The sequence below is a fragment of the Haliotis cracherodii genome, unplaced genomic scaffold (genome assembly GCF_022045235.1).
Source record: "Haliotis cracherodii isolate W230 unplaced genomic scaffold, xgHalCrac1.p SCAF_17, whole genome shotgun sequence".
Classification (NCBI taxonomy): Eukaryota; Metazoa; Mollusca; class Gastropoda; order Lepetellida; family Haliotidae; genus Haliotis; species Haliotis cracherodii.
In genome coordinates this window covers 27757472-27779312 of record NW_027266272.1, presented here as the reverse complement: position 1 = coordinate 27779312, position 21841 = coordinate 27757472, and the positions used below count along the sequence as shown (strand labels likewise).

At 39.5% G+C, this 21841-nt stretch overlaps 1 protein-coding gene across 2 annotated transcripts in view; it reads right to left on the bottom strand.

The window, feature by feature from the left end:
• Positions 1–945: 945 nt before the first annotated feature.
• LOC139465032 (probable G-protein coupled receptor 139) overlaps positions 946–21841 on the bottom strand; it is a 59468-nt gene continuing 38572 nt past the window's right edge. The window contains exons 2-3 of one of the 2 annotated variants that reach the window (XM_071246707.1): positions 7222–7435; positions 946–4827 (exon numbers count right to left, since the gene is read on the bottom strand). In XM_071246707.1, coding sequence (XP_071102808.1) covers positions 3064–4125 — 1062 coding nt within the window. In that variant the 5' untranslated portion in view covers positions 4126–4827; positions 7222–7435 and the 3' untranslated portion in view covers positions 946–3063. Of the gene's footprint in view, positions 7436–21841 lie in introns of both variants that reach the window. The other variant, XM_071246706.1, reaches the window with a different exon arrangement.

Sequence of the window (21841 nt, the reverse complement as noted above, 5' to 3'; positions counted from 1 at the left end):
GTATATCGGTAATCTGATATCGTCCAATAAAGGTCAAATAACCAAGTCCCTTCTACTGATTTACCCACATGAACAAACAATAGAAGAAACAGTGGAACCGCCTTGGCTGTTTCATATTTAGATCTATGAATACAGCACTCACTCACTCACTCACTCACTCACTCACTCACTCAATGAATACAGACTGTATGACAGGAAGGTGACTTCAACTTTCCAATAGTCAACCTTCCCTTTAATTCAATCAGCCCCAGCCTTTGGTATTTACATTTTTTCAATCTTTCAGAAACAATCGGGCATGCTCTTTCTACAAAGATTTCAATCATCGTCCTACGACACTTGCTCAAAAGTTATTTGATTACAAATTGGTTACAAAACCTCGGCAATGCTTTCAAAACGTGTTATGGTGGACATGTGTTGGACATTTCTAAATTTGACGCATTCATGTCAAACATGATACCAATGCAATTCCTTATTTTCACTTGTATCATACGTCCCCATGTGCTTAGATGAACAGTTGCCTTGCCTTTGTATGCGTTTGTGACGGTACTACTAAACGGTCAGGATACCTTTTGGCGAACATCTGGTATCATCACTATTTGATAGTGAGTCAAATTCAACAAATTCGCATGATATAGTCGGAATCGTAAAATGGCCTTTCCTTTTATAATTAGCAGAGATTTCTGTTGAGGCTTTTATTGCAAGTATTCATCTGGACATACACTGTATGTTCTTAGAAAACACAATAAAACACACAATGAAATAGTCATTTTAATTTCTAAGGCCCCACTGGGAAATCAGAGAGATGTGACACAGGGTGTAATATTCACACAGCGACAAATATATACAACAAAGAGCAGCGACAGCTGAAATATTAACAATTTTCCGTAGAGCACCACTCGCAAGTTTATTTACAATACATACAAGTACCTACTACTGCAATACTGCAATACGACAGCTGACACGTACCATAATCAAAATAATCCATGAACTTCACTGAGTAATATAACGTAAGAACGAATTTGTAAAATTGAACAACTCATGATCCATAGTTTATAAAATTCCACATGTTATTTCAAGCTGGTTCATTATGGTCAGTGATGTCTATAAATTTGTTTCTCTACTTGTGACAATACCGATAAATACATTAAGACTTCCTTCGGTTGAAAGTTACTGATAGTTCAAACCTACACTAAAATAAGCACACCTGCAGGCTTAGATGAAGGAAACGTTATTGGATCCATGGACGAAAGTTAGACGTAATGAATGGTTTCACTAAATAATTATTCGCATGTGACGTTAATGAGCACACGATGCAAACTGCATTATGAGTGCTGATCCTGCAAAAAAAAGGGTACAAAATGGTCACGTTTTTACCATCAATAATGACTACTAACAACAGATGATAATTACAGTTGGTGACGAATGAACATTCGAATATGACTGGAATGGGGTAAAAGCATTAATGTATAAAAAAGTATCAAATGAAATAATCTGTGTTTATCTGTAATTAAAAAACAATAGAAGTTAACTACGTATACACGAAGATTGAAAGAAAAACGTTTTAAGATATTTAACATTCTACCAATACAGTAATTGTTTATTTTCTCGATGGTATTTGATAACCTTCAACAAAACCTCTGCAAGCAATAAAGAAACCGTCTCCCATACATATATCTACATGTTATGCATACGTACTCAACAAACCTACTGACCTGTTAATACACTCATTACGATACTATTTCTCTTATCACCTCCCAATCCGTTAGTTTCATTACAGAACATTGCTCCAGTCTGTATCAGAGGCAATGACTAGACAAAGGGTAATACACACAATCTGATCAACATGGCAACTGTATACAGCAGTTCTTATTACATCTAGGATTGCTCATAATAGAAATAGAATAATAAATGATAAATGTTGTGTACTGTCAACTAAGTCAACTTGAAGTTCATCTTCTGGTAATATGCTGAAACATGTCTGGCACACTATCAGAAAAAAATAGATGTTCTCCTGATTGAAATCTGTTCCCTGGCTGGAAAATATACATGCTATATTTTAAGTGCTATGCATCTACAATATGAAAATCCACCTCCCCATGAACGTTCTTCAAACGTTATTTCACCAATGTTACGTGCTATACGATAGCTGCTCTCGGGCCACTGCTAATCTAAATCAGGAGGCGTTTTAGTTTGTGAAAGAACAAAAGTGGATTACACAACAGAAATGTCTGCTTCCGCTAAAAATGACCTGTGAAAATGAACATAGTTAAACATTGATTTCTCCTATGACCTGCTCACAATACTGATGAATCATGAAATCTATGATGTATTTGAAATAATTACAAGTTAGACTTCTGAGATGTCTTGAATGACAAGTACAATATTGATTTTGTCAACGATTGATTGTAGTAATATTCATAACAAACTTCAGGCAAACTAAAACGCCTCTAAAATAGCATTGAAACTATACAACCATTTTAATAATGTACAAAATACATGGCTGAAATCTTATACAGATTATTTTACATGTATCAGTAATGACAGATTAATCATGTCAGTAATGGAAGGCATAAATAAATTATGCACCTCCACAAACAACGTGCAGTTAGATAAGTACATTCAAATTGGAAAATGATATATAATCATTCGACGCACAACTTCCCTTTGTGTAACGGTTCCATTTACACATCTTTTATGATATAACACTACCTTTACAATTCTCCAATAACATTTTCATCATCGATTAAAGTGTACACATATCTGGCAAATACATTGATCTGATTTTGACAAATGTCAACGATGCCACCTTAACCTGTTGTAGAGTACAAAAACACTGTCTCTTTCTCCTGAAGGTCGCAAGTACCGAGTCCTCTCATCTGATGAGAACAAGTAAAGGAAGCAATTGAAATGGTATTTAATTAACTATTAACAGTTCTAAAGCCATGCCTGTAGATAATCTGTTTCTGTTTCCTTATGTCCGGGGTAGAATAGGTCTTCAGCAACCCCTGTTTGCCGTAAAAGGCGACTATGCTTGTCGAAAGAGCTCATACTTCAAAGCTCATACTACAACTCCTTGACATGTCGATTTTCTAGATTGGTTAGCTTATAGGTGTGTAAGGTCATTGTTGTACCAGACTGGGACACATTTAAGGCCGTCATCCGCCGTTTCCGACACAGTACAATGTCCAAAAAGTGACGACGAAATTTTTTCCCCGTAGTGAAATACAAATAGAAGTTGATTGCGTGATTTGAGTCACATAGAAAGAAAGTTAACTGGTCAAGCAGATATTTCTGTGCATCAGCCATTGTCCCGAGTTGAACACTCCAATATAAGTGGACAATTGCATATATACATCTTGGAACCGTTAAAATAATAAACACGACGGCCACTGATACAAGCATCACAGTAATTTGTTTTTCTTGTCTCATGGATCGACTAGAGTTACACGATTTCGTCCCGTTCTTCATGGAAAGTTGGTTCCGGACGATGGTGGATTTTCTGACTGATTGAACTATAAAAAAATTCAGAGTTATAAGTAGAAAGCAAGGCGCCAGTGAATATACAGCGGCATTTAGCCAATACCACACATCTCGATAGAAATGTAGATATTGAAGAAATATCATACAATCTGGTCCATTTCCAGTAAATGTCCAAAATATGTGGCAATAAATAATCGTCACAACACACGTAAGGCCACCTACACTGACCACAGCTCGTGGGATCGTCCAGTACATTCCCACCTTTAGAGGTTTCCTCACAGCCACAAATCTCTCAGTGGCAATAAACACAAGAATCCAGTTTGCGAATGTCGTAAAAAATAAAGATAAAAAGTTGAGAATTTTACACCCCATGGAATCAAGCCACACTTGATGAAGCGTCAGTTGGTGATACAGAAGCTTGAAGACAATGGCACAGTTGTCGACAACAGCTAACACTGCTACATAAAATGTGGATGTTGTGATCCTCTGCATCCGAATGATTGTGATCACGCTTGCAACATTTCCAGGAAACCCAAAAGCAAATATTGCCCAAAGGTAGTAGTTGTTGATGTAGATGCCAGCGTTTAACACAGCTGTGACATCATCGTCGTATTCATAAACAGGGTAGTCTGTGGAGTTGTTCATTGCTAGGGATTGCCTACAAAGCACAGAAAACGAAATTGTTTTCCTCACAATATTCCTAACTTCTTCGTATCTGGTTTCATATTTCAGTGTATGATCGAATGTGAGGTTGCCAGTTAGGTGTGTTATACATCGCTCCTCTGTACCACATACTGTACCATCCTGCTTCGCAAATCACATAGTCACTCCTCAATGTCTTCCAAAGTGATTGATGTACAGTTATGGATTTCCTCAGCTGGTAGTTTAAAGGCCAATATCCGAAAGATGTATACGTATCAGGATTTCCCTTTAAAACTCCTTGTGTGCCCTATTCAACACACAGTATCAATGTCTTTCCACAACATGACATGGTAAGCATCAGTCTTACTTGTAAGACCATTGTCTCGGGAATTAATGATACAGAAATTGATATATCTTTGTTTTTATGTCATTCTCAGGCTATTTCAGATTAAATCCACATGCAGGATATTTATTAAAAAGCAGGACAAATATCATTCAAGAGGGTGTCTTAAAAAGTTGGCATGAATGTGAAGGAATGCTGTTATTGTACACTCGTTCATAATTTATATCGCTGGGATAGTTTTATAGAGAAATCGGCGGCGAATGAACATCTGGAGAGCGTCAATGATACATAATGCTTTTGCCAACCTATACAATGGAGTCAATGATCAAATTCCTCAAAGTCGCCCCACTGTCTGAGAACACCTAAAACACAAAAACCTCAAGTTAATCAAATGAATTATTTGCAGGGCTACAGCAAGTTGCCCAAATCGGGAGATTGCTCTTCATATTGCGTTCGTACTCATCGCACTCAAAATTGTGGATCGTGACACCCATAAACGTTCATTTTCATAAATCCAATTTCATAGTCCAGTTACTGTACGCCAACAACTTACCACTATACAATTTCAACGACAAAAATAAAATTGAAACCAAGGAAATTGTTAGTGTCTCATTGCTACTAAATATACCAGATGTACACACGCTTTTCTTAAATACCAATGGGAATAAAATGCTATTAGTATTGGCAATAACGAAGATGTAAATATCAAGATGGTTATATTTAATTTAAAATATCAATCCATACAAAAGACACTGACACTTTAAGGGTATATAGTCAGCGAAATTGATAATGAAATTGTTTCTAAACCTTCATTAAACATTCATATACAATAACAAAATGTACAGATTGAAGTAAGAAAACATGTTCCATTAAATTTCATCTTCCGTTTGACCTTCATCCAAGCTATTTGATTTATACTTTGTTTGCAAGGTCACTGTGGTTCCCGACTGCGACATATTCCTGGTTAACTTCCGAGGCTTCCGACAAAGAACCATATCCAGGAAGTTATTCCTGAACTTTCTTCCAGTGATAAAGTACAAATAAAAGTTGATTGCGTGAGTGGAATCACAGAGAGTGAAGGTGAGCTGGTCCATCAAGTACTTTTGAGCGTCTTCCATTGTTCCCAGTTTAACATCCCAGTACAGATTAATGATGACAAAAATGCACCTAGGAACTGTCAATATTACAAACACAATAGAAACGGAAATGAGCATCATGGTAATTTGGGCATCTTGTTTGATTGTGCCATTACTCGTCTTCTTCTGTTTTCTTTTCATCGATAACTGGTTCCGTAAGATTGTTGACTGCTTCACTGAATGTATAATGAAACAGTTTAACGTTGTCAGAATGATACACGGTCCTATCGAGTACACCACAGCATCCAACCAATACCACACATTTCGAAAAAAGTGGATATATTGACGGTGTATTGTGCAAAACACCCCGGACCCCGTGTATGTCCACAAGATATGACAGTAAAAGAGAGCGACCGCACATCCGATAGTTGCAACACTGATCACTGCTCTGGGAACCGTCCAATACATGCCAACCTTCAGTGGATTCCGAACAGCAACAAAGCGCTCAGTAGTGATGCACACAAGAATCCAATTTGCACATGTCGCTAAATTGAGCACGAGGAAATTTAACATTTTACACCCTACAGAATCCAATGTCACTTCATGTAACGTAAGTTGGTGGTATGCGAGTTTAAATACGATGGCACAGCTATCAGTGACAGCTAATACTGCAACGTAAAAGGTTGATGTTGTGACCCTTTGCATTCTAAATATTGTAATCACACTTGCGATATTCCCAGGAAATCCAACAGCAAAAATTACCCAAAGGTAGTAGTGGTTGATGTAAATCGCCACGTTAAACATAGTCTTTGCATCACTGCCGTTGTCATAGTACGGGAAGCTGGTGTTGTTGCTTTTATGATCCATTGTTGATGTCAAGATGATGATGGCAATGAAGATGATGATGCCAGAATTATGTTGAACGTTTCACTTTCACAACGAATTGACACTTGCTAAGTGGTATTGTTGATAATATATTCCATGATATTCACTTCTAGGGAGCCACACCTCAAGTTAGCTGTACGGATTATTCCTTTAGGAGCGCTCAGTTGTCACCACAAGAAATGTGTATAAACACAGAAGAGCACGGTATAGTGATATTCCCAGTTAGATAACCAAATCAGAAACTAATACATTTCGTTCAAAAATATAAAATAAATGTTTACTTTATCCATTTTGTCCACAAGATCTCATGTGTTATTACTTCGTTCACTTCAAACCACTCAAAGAATCTTCTCAGTCACTGCTTCAGGCACATGTTCTTCCAAGTCGTTTTCTTTTAATACAAATACTTAAATATAGTTTTGTGTTTAGCTTGTCAGGTGTTGTCAACATGTTACACTACTGCCCAAGGGTAAACCATCATTTCAATAATATATTCATTCCTCGAGGCTAAGTTTTTTTGGACATCAATCTCTTGTATTGTCATTTCTCATTTCAATTAACATTGGGGAAACAACGATTTTCGGAAAATGGATCTGTAATCGAAACACGTACTAAATAATTTAGATTCACCAGAACTTATGGCATTATCAGTTGTTTATCAGAAATACTAACCAAACTTGGTCGACTCAGCAAATGTATGTAGTCATATCCAATTGCTCAATAAAGATATTTAAGGGCTTAATGTAGCATGTTAATTAATTGAATAAAAACAGGCAACCGATCTAATTCACTAACCTGCATCTCATGAATGACAGACAAATTAATCGCATCCTTTGAAACCATTCTTTACATAAAGTTGATGATTTTGCCGAAAGCAAAACGAAGGGTGTTGGGATTATCTTTTCGATCACAGAGCCACAACTGATTATTTTGTGACCATGTGGTGACAGGCATTCATTGTTAGAGTTGGTAGTCAGTGACAGTTCTTCATTGAAACTTCCAAGAATACCTGAAAAATAGAAGCATATCTCGTTAATAATGGATACTGTTATCAATGCCATGCTGTTTCTTTTAACTAAAGATGTAATCCCTCTTGTCGTGGTCTACATGTTGATACGGGGAGATAAATGGAATGCAATTAGTATAACAAACACAGCTAGCGAAAAAGGTTATTATTATTATTATTCACAGATTAAATTAAAAATGCAGCAAAGAGGGTTTGGTAGACCCCGGCACAGTCAGTCTGGTCAGGCTCATCATCAGCCCAGGGCCCTTGCCCCCTCTACAAGGGTCTTGAGCTGATGATGAGACTAACTAGCCTGGCTGTGCCAGGATCACCCAAACCCTCTTTGCTGCATTTGTTATTTTAATCTGTACATAATAATAATACGCGAAAAAGACATTTAAAACCCTAACCATATAAAAACATAAGAAACCTTGTTCATTGTAAATTGCTGACTGTATCATAAGCATGTGTCTGTGAGTCACTATTAAATGGGGGTGGTGCCAGCTGTTCGCGAAAAGGTGAGTGCATCCTCAGCCACCGCTGGCACTCGTCACAAACACATGCAAAGGCAAGGCAATTGGTCACTGGTGAAAACACGGGAACATATATATAGTCAAAGTCAAAATGCGTCAAGTTTGGAAACGTCCTCAGAAAGTCTACCATAAAACGTTCGGAAAGTTTTCTTGACTAAGGCATTGGATGCAGTTACAACTTTTGAACAAAAGTCGAATGACGTCCTAATTTGAAATCTTCGCAGAAAGATCATGCTCGAGTGTACTTTGTGATTGTTAGTTGTAATATGTACACACCAAATGCTGGAGTTCCTGGTATATTGCATGTTCCCATGTGCGTATACTTTTTTCAAGAAACTGAAGAACACGGATGTTTTGTGTGAAACATGAACTGTTGAGTTGTCACAAACAAACAAAAATGCAGATGACATGTTATGCACACCACATGTACGAGTGCTATGTTTACTCATGTGTCATTGTTGTTAGGACACGACATAATTAATATTAGTTTCATGTCACGTCTTGTGGATTATCCTTGTATGTTCAACGTTACGGGCGTACTGCATCGTCATTAATGACTGCAAGTGAAGTGGTGTAAATGAGACTGGATGAAATGGTCACTGGAATCCAAAAGAAAACGTATCTTAGGAAACTACAAAATAATCTGTAAATTCTGAAAACATTTTCATAATTAAACAGCAAACATGAACTAAAGTATGAAAAGTCAACGCCAAAGAATTACCTGGCTCAATTGAATGATAACTGATAATCACGCCACTGCAGGTATTCGCGAACAGGGTGAGCATGTCCGGCACTACCAGTGCGCACCACCACTCACAATTTGCACAAAAAAGGTAACCGTTTGTTTGTTGCCTGATGCCGCACAGAAATACTTTTGCCATGCGACGGCGGCCTGTAAACAACCAGACAATCTAGCCAGCAATGTACAGAAGGTTTCTATCCCCGGCCATGATCATTTATGAGACGCTTCGTTGTATGCTTGCCAGCTCAATCGTTTCATTTCGTCCACAGATTTTGTATGGACACAGACACCAGATCTTTCCATATGTCATTTAAAAGTATATATTCTTCCATGTACTTCTTAATAATATAGTGTCACACACGTTTGGTGAAAGAAATATGCTGGTTACACTTCAAAGACTTGTGTGGTGAATCTCAACGTGCTATCGATTTTGTTTTGTGCGATTTCTTCACACGATCAAGGCAGAAGAACACTTTTATAGCCATTGTCGATGCCACAACACGGACAAATGTTTCGTTGGATTATATAAATATATACTTTATAAGTGGCCTTATAGTTGAGTTTCAGCGAAATTTATACTATAGTACTTGTAAGTGAACTGGTCAGAAATAATCAATTCTTGGCCAGGTAAACCAGTCATTGACAGCAGGGGCAACGATCCACTCCGTCGGTTACGATGACACAGTAAGGCGGTAACCACAGGATCCTCATTTTATCAATCGGTACCTTGGGCCTACATTACCTTGGAATCCATCATTATTATTCAAGTGGAACATTAAACAAGTTGAAGGTTTAAAGACGGAATGCTGCATTAAAGACCGCCTCCGTGGTCTAGTGGTACAGCGTCCGCCCGGAGAGCAGACAGAAGGTCCGGGGTTTCTTGTTTAACGTCGCACTTACCAATATTCCAGCTCTATGACGGCGGTCTGTAAATAATGGAGTCCGGACCTGACAATCCAGTGATTGACACCATAAGCATCGATCCACCCAATTGGGATACGATGACATGCATCAACCTAGTCATGATCAGCGAGCCTGGCCACCCAATTCCGTTAGTCGCCACTTACGACAAGCATAGTCGCAAGCATGGGTTGCTGAAGACCTATTCTATCCCGGATCTTCACGGGTCTAGCTGGCTAGTACTATATAAATTCGGCATTAGCACACACTAGCACACACACACACACACACTTCCCCGTCTTGATATGTCTGGAATATTGCTAAAAGAGGCGCAAAACCATACTTCCACACTCACTCACTCGCTCTAGTGTCAATTCTCTTTTACGCCGCGATGGACGCAATCGGTATCTCGGAATTCATCCCTTTCAAGAAAGTATGGGTACGAGGCTCACAAACCCAGAGAAAAATCAAGATGAAATATGGGTCTCGAACCAAAGATCAACAGATCAAGACGACTATGGAACACAGCGAATTCTGGCATCTTAAATGTATACTACTCAAAAGACGATAAGGACCACCTGATCCTTTTATATTACTATAGTTAATCTGTCATTAATCATAATTAATCTGCCAAGCCAGGTATACTACTAAAAACAATTCAGGACCATTTTACATTTTGCTATATCCGTCATGGAATGGCAGATTAATCAAAGTAATATGAAAACAATCTTAACTTCTGTTGACTAGTATAGATCACTGTTCCTCCGTGTCAACTGGTTTTCCGGAGCTGGTTTCTGATAAAGGAGGTCACTGATTACATTGCTCGGTGGAAGCTGGAAGGACCTTCCACGCCACAGCTTCGACATATTTTAATACCAAAAACTGGAGCAACATTTACATGTCATTAACTTAATCGCTAACAACCTATTTAAGCATGCTCCCTATACCCTATCTGGCATATCCATAACATTAGAAAGTGTAATTCGGACAGATTAGTCCTTGGGATTTCCATATGTCGAATGGTTCAGCCATATTTATCCCTGAGGGGAGTCCGTATTCGAATAAGTCTCTAGCAACATGAGCTTGACGTAAGACGTAAACAGATCGAGTGGTCATGCTAGATGACGTGGTTGATTGTTTGTCATCGTACCCCGACTGCATTGCAGCCTGCTCCAATATCAAGAACCGGTTCATCTGGTTCAGACTCGATTATTTAGAGACCGATGTCATGTGACTTGATCACGTCAAATAGCTGCGTGTGGCGTCAAAATAACATTTTCAGCTGGAGATCCTTGTATTTTTATCCATATTATTCCCAGATTATTAGTTTTATAGAATAAAATATTAATACCGTCAAAAGACCGATAAATCCAGTATCAGTACAGTGTCAAATTCATTGATAGAGTCCCTGAAAAACAGTGATGGTAAGCTGCGGTTCAGTCAACCTGCGTTTCATATTTCCATTTGCATTTCTTGTACGTACGTGTACACGCAGACCGCGAACGATAACCTGCACAGTAGTTGACCCATTTCAACCTTGACCTTGACCTATGGAAATGATGAACTGATCCCGTCTGGCGATGTCGCACACGTGCTAATGGCGATATGATGGCCATTAAACAATCCACCAATACAAGCGATTAACCAGACGCCAAGGCCGTACACAGACCAGGCGATCAGTAGCGGTATTGCTTAAGTCCTATCTGAGAATGAATCTCACACCCTAGCGTGATGTACTACAGCGAGGGGGGCGTGTTAGCCAATTTATCAAGCCGTGAAACGCGTTGAGGCGCATTCATCATCACTTTATCTGATGTCTATGACATCTTCTATTATCTACTTCCATCGCACCCGTGTTTGTTGGTTTGCCTGTGAGTTGTTTATCGCCGCGCCCGTGATTGATATTATGAACAATGACCCACGACGTCGCGGTACAATGTCACGCAATCAACCAAATCACTGAACCCGAACAACCGATTCATCCTATCTCTGCTTACGACCAGCAAAAGGTTGTTCCAACCCGGAATCCCCAAAAATATTTCCCTGCAATATTGTTGAGTGCGCCGTTAAGCAACAACTGAACAACGGATGATCATAAATGCATTTAAAAACAAGTGCAAAAGTGAGCGTGGCTCACTAATACCCCCGACCCGCCTAGTGTGTCAGGAGTTACAAATTAAATAGCTAGGATAGGGTTAGGGCTAGGGTTTGAAAAATTCATTAAAAAAATGGAAAATTAATGAAAACATTTTTTTTCTTTTGACTACACCCCTCCATATGACACAGATTATATGTACTAAGTTTGAGATGAATCCACTGAATAGTTTAAAAGAAATCGCGCGGACAAAGTTTTCGGACGGACGTTAGGGTCTGAAAAATTCATTAAAAAAATGGAAATTAATAAGAACATTTTTTTTCTTTAGACTGCACCCCTCCATATGACACAGATTATATGTTCTAAGTTTGAGATGAATCCCCTGAATAGTTTAAGAGAAATCGCGGGGACAAAGTTTTCGGACGGACGGACGGACGGACGGACGGAATCTTGGTATAACTATATACCCCCGACATTTTGTCGGGGGTATAATAAGAATTCACAGATTTGTATACTCTGTGATCAGTTGGCTGAGGGATGTTGTGTTTTTGCCCTTTTTTGAAGGTATGTACTGTGTCGATCATGAACTATCAAGTCGTTCCATTCAGTGGCTGCTATTGGAAGGCTAATCTGATATCTGAAAGCAAGTGATGACAAAATCTGAGAAATTGCCCAGAGACTCCAATGACTTCAGATACGAAAATGCAAGATAATATTATTCAACTGTTTGGAAGAAAACGTTTGCTCGTGTATTTTTTAAATTTGTATATTGTCTATTTGTTGTTTACGCCGTAATCAGCAATATTCCAGCTTTATGACGGCGGTCTGTAAAAAAATCGAATCTGGACCAGACAATCCAGTGATTGACATCACGAGCATCTATCAACACAATTGGGATAGATGACATGCATCAACCAAGTCTGACCACCCGATACCGTTGGTCGCCTCTTACGATAAGCGTAGTCGCCTTTTACGGCAAGCATGGGTTGCTGAAGATCTATTCTACCCCGGATCTTCAGGGGTCTTAATTTTAATAGAATTATGCAGCTCGATTTCTTCGGTTGATGAAAGAAATACTAAATCTTGGTCTGTCAGCACTATACCTGCGGTTAACGTTTTTGACTCATGTCATCTTTCCTTCACTCTAATTAACCTGACACTCCGTGATAGAACTATAACACCAAAGCAGCGTCACATCAAACTCTTCACAGACTCATTACTGGTTTTGCCAATGATTACACGGGTATCTTTATTTTAATCAAAGTATCTATTCTGAGGCATAAATTGGTGAACTAATATGATAAAAAAATCTGCTGTTGTTCTTTCATTGGTTTCATTTGAAGTTCAATTTTGTTGACAAATTCAATTGTCCAACCCAATCGTTTCATTTCTCATCATGTTGATGCATGAAGTAATGAATTGGCATTCGACAAAGGATTCATTGATGAAAAGTTATTGATTCACTTATGGAAGAGAAATATCATAAAGTAGTGCCTAACATTGGTTTGGTTGGTTTGTTGTTTAACGCCGCACTCAGCAATATTCAGATCAAGCTATATGACGGCGGTCTGTAAAATAATCGAGTCTGGACCAGACAACCCAGTGATTGACATCGTGAGCATCGATCCACGCAATTGGGATCGATGACATGCATCAAGTCAGCGAGCCTGACCACCCGATCCCGTTAGTCGCCTTTTACGACAAGCATAGTGCCTAACATTTAGCAAATATAAAACGTCAACGCCAGAGCAAAGCTTTTCTCGATATCCATTTAAACAAATTCCATTGCGAGTGAAAGGCAAAATAGCGACGAACATTATATGAATAGATCACTGAAAATCTGTCATGACACCAGGTGTTCGCGAGAAGGCTACGTTTGTCCTGCCCTACCGTTTGCATCCGCCAATCACGTAAAAAGTAAGTGTTTGCTGCCTGACGCCGCACAGCAATATAATACCACAGTGCTTACGTACGACCAGACATTCAAGGGATGGACCTGACAATCCATTTCCTCCCGTGTTGTGTATATGTGCTGTAAGTGTATGAGTAGCAATTTTTGTTCACTGTTCACTGACACTGCCTCCGATGTTGACTGATGCGAGTAACATGTGGGAAACAAGTTTCAATATCTTAGCGTCAAAATGCTACTTTTGAACAAGAACATGACATGTACTAGACAAGACATATTGCAAAGACCTTACAGGAAAATGTGTGCATTACATTTTCGATATGTCAAATGTCCGTTTTAACGTATTGTACATGTCCGTGTTAAAATTGATAAAACTGGGCTGACTGAGCTGATGGCTAGCTGGTTGATATCATTGACGTGTTAACGTTACAAAGAAATTGGAGATTTGGGAAATGACGCACAGGATGCAGATAGTTCGTATCGAATGCCGACCGCCTCCTTGTTCTAGTAGCCCACAAGAGAGGAAGATTTAATATGTCAAAAGATGTCTCACCCTGATTGGTCGCCTCGGAGTCAGTATGTGTCTGAGTGGGGTATCCATGTAGACAGGTCACGTTTGTATCATATAGGTCATGTAAACAAATTGATATTTCTATACTGACATAAGCAATGCTTTAAATACAGTGACCCCGTCGGGATTCCGGGTTTGAACAGGTCCCCGGGAATCGGCATTTAGCAATATTCCATGTGCATGACGGCGGTCTATAAATAATCGAATATAGACCCAATAATCCAGTGATTAACATTATGAGCAACGATCAAAGCCGTCGGGGTACCATGAACCAAGTCACCAATCCGAGCCATTTTTGGCCTCTTGCGACCAGCAAAAGTGGTTGGAGAACAAAACTAACGAGTACTTAATATATGATAGTTTCCCAAAGTTGTATTTGAGTACACAAGTCGTGTGTGTCTTCACTTGTTCTGTACACGAAGGGCGCGAGATGGCCTAGTCGTCTAATGCTACGGAATTTGCTATGAAGAGTTGCGTCCCTTTGGTGTCAGGATGCTATGATCGAAAGTTCGTGTATCGATGCTCATGGTTATCAATCACTGGATTGTCTTGTCCAGATTATTTACAGACCGCCATCATATTGTTTGTTTGTTGTTTAACCCCGCACTCCAGCTATATGACGGCGGTCTGTAAATAAACGAGTCTGGACCAGACAACCCAGTGATTGACATCATGAGCATCAATCCACGCAATTGGGATACGATGACATTTATCAACCAAGTCAGCGAGCCTGACCACCCGATCCCGTTAATTTGTCGCCTCTTACGACAAGCGTAGACGCCTTCTACGGCAAGAATGGGTTGCTGAAGACCTATTCTAACCCGGATCTTCAAGGTTCAGATTTGGCTTTGGATGAAGTTACTATCCCGACCGAGCGTCCTCTGACGTTTATCTTTCCCCAAACTCCTATCACACATGCATGGCTGTGTTTGTAACGCGCAGCGACGAGGTGATTGCAGTCGTCGACTCCTTTTTCGGGAGACCAGGGTGACGACATCTATTGGACAGGGATTACAAAGCTGGAGCATCGCTGGACCAAGTGTATTAAAGTCAAAGGAGGTTATATAGTAATTAATGTTGAACAATTCTTATTCTGAATGATTTTCTATGTGATATCACGAAATTATCGACTTACCCCCAAAAATCATTGTAAATCAAAATTGTTGTAAACTAAAACAAATACACATAATACTTATATATTTGAAATACTGAGTAACCTAATTACTTTCTCTTTCATAATAATACAAAACGTATTTAGGGATTGGCCATTTAATAAGCGTGATGGTCAAGAAAGAAATACACATCTCTATTTTTTCAAATTAACAAAGGGTGGCCCAGTCGTCTAAGGCGCCGCGATTCGCTGTGCAGAGTTGCGTCCCTTGGGCAAGACAGAAACCTATGATTGTGGGTTCGAATCCCGGTTCGCCCCGATTATGTTTCTAGGGTTGTCAGCACCATACCCGTGCTCGTGGGTTTCACCGAAGTGGTAAACGTCTGAGACCTGCATCACTTCGAGCATTCCTCCCACATTAAGCTGATACGCCGCGATATAACTGAAATACTGTCAAAAGCGGCGTTAAACCCAACTCACTCACTCAAATGAACAATGTATGACTTTGAGGCACCGGTAGGCACCGGTACTTTATTATAGGTCATGAAAGAATGTTACATTATTACAATATTATGTTTTCTCAACTGTTCACTTGCAGCCCTGAAGAAAGGTTTGTGGGTCCAAAATAAATTCTTTGGCTCCTCCTTTTGGTGAAAAACGAGGATATCTTTACGCTGGGACAGATATTCTGCCTCAAAACAAAAATCTACCGGTCGGTTAATTACAACGTCAAGGCCAAGTTTGAACTGGAGAACTGATCGTGGGGCACACAGAAAGTTAAAGTGCTATAAACCCAGCATGAAAAAGTTTTGTTCCGAAAACGATTTGAAACAATCTGCTGTAAAAAACCTCATACTTCATCACAAAGATTCGACATAATACAGACTAAATGGTGCCAAAGCGAATGAACGAATGTCCATTACTCCGTCTTTATTGAAATAAATTCGTTTGAGCCGATATCCTTTGTCATTTCCAGTCTCAACGAACTCAAAGCATCAACAACAGGTTGAAATGGACCATTTACAACATTAAAACACTGCTATATGTGTCTCGACATCGGATCAATCAGAATCAATATGAACAATACCCGCTGAGTTCTACGGTTGTCTTCCACGGCTTTGAAGGGAGTTTTCCTAGTTCTGGTCATCAACAGCAATTAATGCTTACTTTCATCACTCGAGATAGCAGTGATAAATACAAGGTTGCTCTACGTGCTGTGATTTACGTTGGTAGCGATTACCCCTACAATCCCCTTCACCGTGCAAGTACCACACGCCATGTCACTAACATTAGTAATCAATATGGATTGTATAGGGGCAGATTGGGCATCAAGCTAGCATCCACCTCCAGGTCCTTCAGATAATATGGTAGGACACAGACACATTTCTATTGTATCCCCATAAAGACCCAATCGGTGGTATACAATCAAATCAAATTGGGTAACCTGTGCCGTGCTGAAATAAAATTAAGCATTGTACAGTCGTGTGCTGCGTTATACCGGCTGAATAATTTTACACTATTTTTGCCCTGCCCTTTTGTTCAGGACGTTACGTTCTCCTATCTTATGCCTGCTGGTGAAAAGTTGTCATAGTGTTTGTATGTGGTTCATGAGGCAACAGTGTTTGTACTCGATTTCATTTTAATTCATCAGAATCGGTGGCATTTTGCTGCATTAAACGTGCGACCAACGTGTATATCATAGCACGTGTATCTTTGAAAAATGCTGTTACTTTGACTTTCTGACCCGTGAAGATCCGGGGTAAAATAGGTCTTCAGCTTGTCGTAAGAGGCGACTAACGGGATCGGGTGGTCAGGCTCGGTGACTTGGTTGATAAATGTCATCTGTCCCAATTGCGTGGATCGATGCTCATGATGTCAATCACTGGGTTGTCTGGTCCAGACTCGTTTATTTACAGACCGCCGTCATATAGCTGGAATATTGCTGAGTGCGGCGTTAAACAACAAACAAACAAACATACACACTTTCTTATATATGAATTACATATTGTTTTGCTCATGGCGGTTCTGCATGTTGACTTCGACATTTTGTTTGATTTTTCAAAATTGTTTACTACGGAAACAAATCTGGAATTATGATTTCAGCGTATCAAGTGCCGCGCGTCAGACACGACACTTAACTGAGAAATGCCATTTCAGAGTGAACCAAAGTTAATTGATGTAGCTAATCTGACAAGGAAACTTGATATGCGTTTCTCACATCAATAATGCAAGTAGCGGTTGTTTTCACAGAGTTAAATGAGACCAAATCAAAATAACAGCCTGTGAAAGCATATCCGTGATCAAATTGAGTTACTATGTTACATGTAGCCAGAATCGGAAACATAGCCGCTATAAACGAAGACATCTTTTATTTACATCAATACATTCATTGTTGCCATCATATGCTATATGTACGTTTGACATAAAAAATAGTTTCTTATATCAATTTGCACTACGTTACACCCGCGACTGAAATATATGACATTATCTTAAAAATAACACCCTGTCCGCAGAGGGGACGTTATTTTTGAAGAGTGGTGTACACCAGTTGCTAACGTGAACATGGAAACAAACTCGAAAATCTTGCGCGTCTGAATCATGCTTTTATCGTAGAGGTTTTTCAGATGAGACAGAAGGGGATGTGATGGAAAGTCTGGACAACAATGCGAAATTACTGGCCAAATACTCTCCCAAATGAAAAATCTAATTGTAGGAGCAGTGTAATTATTCATCAGTGCCAAAGTGTTTTCGCTCCAGTCTAATCATAAATGTTCTCACATTCGACTCAAGATATTTCTGGTAAACGCCTGAGATGAATGGCCGACCAACACAGTTGAAACACGCGTTGTGGTATTCACATCAAACGCATGTCTGCTAGCTGAGGCCCTTAATGCATGGAATGAGCTGCCTAAACGATCATGTCGACACGTCTTGTAGGGGATCATTAATCACCTTGAGCACTGTCGGGCAATGATGTATTGCTTCAAGGCTGCACAATTAGTGTTCCTGTCACCGCTACATATTTACATGTCCGGATGATTTGTTGGTACAATGTACACTTGTCTTATCATCTTTTATTCATTAACTTTGATTATTCCTAATTGAGGACTGGCTTTGTTGGATGACAAACGACAACAATTATATTAAAATAGTTTCGTTGTTTTGGCAGAGATATTTAATGACCGAAAAAGGTTATGTCGCTTTTATCAAATGTCGCTATCTGTAATATTCCAGCTGTATGACGGTATATAATCGAAACAAGTAACCAATAATATTAATGAGGAGCCACGGGGAATTATAGTAAAAACTACATTGAGAAAATATACGCAACTGCAGTTAACCATATTTATATCAAATGTATGTTTCCTACCTGTAGGTAATATGACATGGGCTTTAATCAACAGTTAAACATGTAGGTAATTAAATATATAATGAACCACAAAAGATACTTCATCCTAAGTAACATTGCGTGAAAAGTTTTCATTTAAATATCTTGGTAAGTTTTGTCAAAGTTTCTAAAATTTAAAATTCCCTTGTCTGGAAAAATCATGAAATTTGATGATGAAAAAAACAAAGCAGATAACAATATAACCGTTCGCCCAAACGCATCACGACAACGGCTATGGTAACCCGATGCACGTGAGTTCCGTGAAAATTGAAATGCACATGCGTTCCCCCATTTCATACCCTATAAAAATCCACCCAGCTTGGATAACATTCATTCGTTATTGAAATGCCCAAACATGCCAAAATTGACCAGAAATCAGCGACACCAAGCCCTTTGACGATTGCAAGCTGGACAAACCGCCCGGCATGTAGCCAATGCATTTCAAGTCCACTTAAGGACCATATACAAGCTCCAGCAACGGTACCAGACCAACAACACAACAGATGACCGACCACGTGGTGGAAGACAAAGGGTCACCACCCAACGTCAGGATCGTCAGATTGTTACTGCTGCGGAAACTGCTCGACAGACCATGGGGACACACCAGCGACACATTAGTGCGGACGCCCTGCGTCGATGATTCACGAGCAGACACCTCCACTGTCGCAGGCCACATCGAGGACCCATTCTGACACCACGTCATCGAGGGGACCGTCTTCGGTGGGCAACACAGCACCAGCATTGGCACCAGCATTGGCAGTGGAGAAGAGTCCTCTTCTCAGACGAGAGCCGACACTGTATCTCAACAGCAGGAGAGAGAGAGAGGCAGGCGACGCCGTGGAGAATATTATTTGGATGCTTCTGTTGTTAAGAGAGACTCGGTCATGCACAGAGGGTCGGCCCTGTGGTCTTCCAGAACATCGGTCCAGGGAGAGGCAATGGTGTCACAACAGCTCGGTACATTGATCAAGACTTGGGACCACGCGCCATACGTCATTTGGCAAGTCGCCGCAACAACGAGTTTTAGCATGATAACGCCCTGATGATCAGTTTTGCCAAGTTTCAGTTTTTAATATGTCTCGAAGTATGTTTACAGTGGACAAATAAGGTTCCTCATATATCTATCCATGGTGACGTTTCTTTTGCGGTTCAGTATATATAATCATATACTCTTTGGACGAAACTGTCATAAAACAAATCGTATATTTCAATAACTAATTCAAATGTGACACCTACAAAGCAAAACTAAAGACGTAACGTCATGCATTTTCGATGACGTCGTATCGAACTGATCTTTCCATACATTGATCTGACGTCATTGTGTTGGATCTGATGAACCAACTTTGAGAATCGCTAACAGCAAAAATCTGCAAATATCACAACTATCATCTTTTAATCCTTATGAGTAATATATAAAAATAATGTCTTACCTTCTGTGTAGATATCGATTATTAATCAGTTAATGTTTTCATTTGTTTGTTGTGAATAACATTGACTACACCTCCACATTGTTTAAACTCATGATAGCAAAGGCATCCAGAAATCAAAGCTCGCTGTTAGAAGTATGGTGCTGAAGTACTTATACGAGTTGGGATCGATAATATTTAGTACAGAAGACTTTGTTCTTTAACTGATGATCTATGATACAAAAGTTTGCACGAGGCTGAACCCTGTGGCTGATGGCCGAATATGTTGTCAATTACTGACGTGGCAGGAATCACCATGGTGCCGAAATACCAATAACAACAAGCTTTGTCTCGCTGAAAGAGACGTGTGTTGGAAATAGAATCAATTAATCTCTTAAGTCTGTATATATTGTGTTATATTTGCAAGATTTCTTCACTCAAAGTAGTGACACCGTGGGGATTCTGGGGTTCAAGGTGGTCCCAAGCAACATTCTGGTTGTATGAGCTGACTTAATGGATCCTGTGGTCAGGCCAGGGGACTTTGTCGATTGTACCACAACGGCTAGAGGTTAGAGGACTTGCTTGATTGTATGTATCACGACGGCACACAAAACCAATCACTGGATTGTCTGGTCCAGATTCGATTATTGTCATATCGCCGTCATATTTGCTGGACTATTGCTGAGTACGTAATTAAACAAATAAACAAATAAAGCAGGCATATGCGAACAGTTGCATGAGATAAAATATATTTAGAGATACAATGTGGCTCTAGTTGAGCCAGAGTTTGACTATGTAGAACATGTTAGCGACTTCTTTTACCGATTGTCACAATCCATTTAGTCGCCTCTTTTGAAAGCAGAATCCATTGAACGATTCCGACTATATCATAAGGATGTGTTTATTAATCACTATCAAATAGTGATGATTACCAGGTGTTACAAAGTGAGCGTATCCTCCTCCACCGATAGCACCCTTCACAAAAAAACATGCAAAGGCAAGTCAATTGTTTATCTGAAAAAAAAACCGCACGGGAACATATTGTACAAGTCAGATTATGCATGGGACATTATTTCTGTCAAAGATGCGTCAGATTTAAAAATGTCATCCACATGTAAAAAGTAAAACGTTTTGAAAGATTAACTTAGGCATTGAATGTGGTAATAATGATCAAACAATTTTTTGTCGTATGACGCTCTTTGAAATTTTCGTAGAAAGACCATGCTTGATCGTACATCAAAACTGGGAAATGTAGACACAGAAGGCTGGAACTGCAGGAAAACTGCTCGACGTATGACGGTATAACGTGATACTGAGAGCATTCACGTTGTTACCCGACGCAAAAATCAACAGTTTATGATTTATATACGTTGATGCAACATCAGAAGATAGGATCAACAATTCTAATTTCTTAATTAATGCCCAATGCTGTTGAAGTGTCTTCCATAAGCACTTGAATTTTCTATGTAATAAATTATAATATGTTGAAATGTGCACGTGGTTATCTGGCGGTGAAGGTAGCTTAGTGTACTCCCTCACTCATTCACGCTAACCCTAGCTAACCGCATTGGGTTGTTCCCTATTTACACATCAAAGGATGCAAGGCAAACCGCATCTCCAGCACTACACTTGACTAAGTGCCATTATCTAGTATTTTATCAATTATATGTATATATGCTGTGCTGTGAACAAGCACTTGTTAAATAGATAATAGACCTGTTATAATAAATTCTACCATGAATTTGGAATCTACT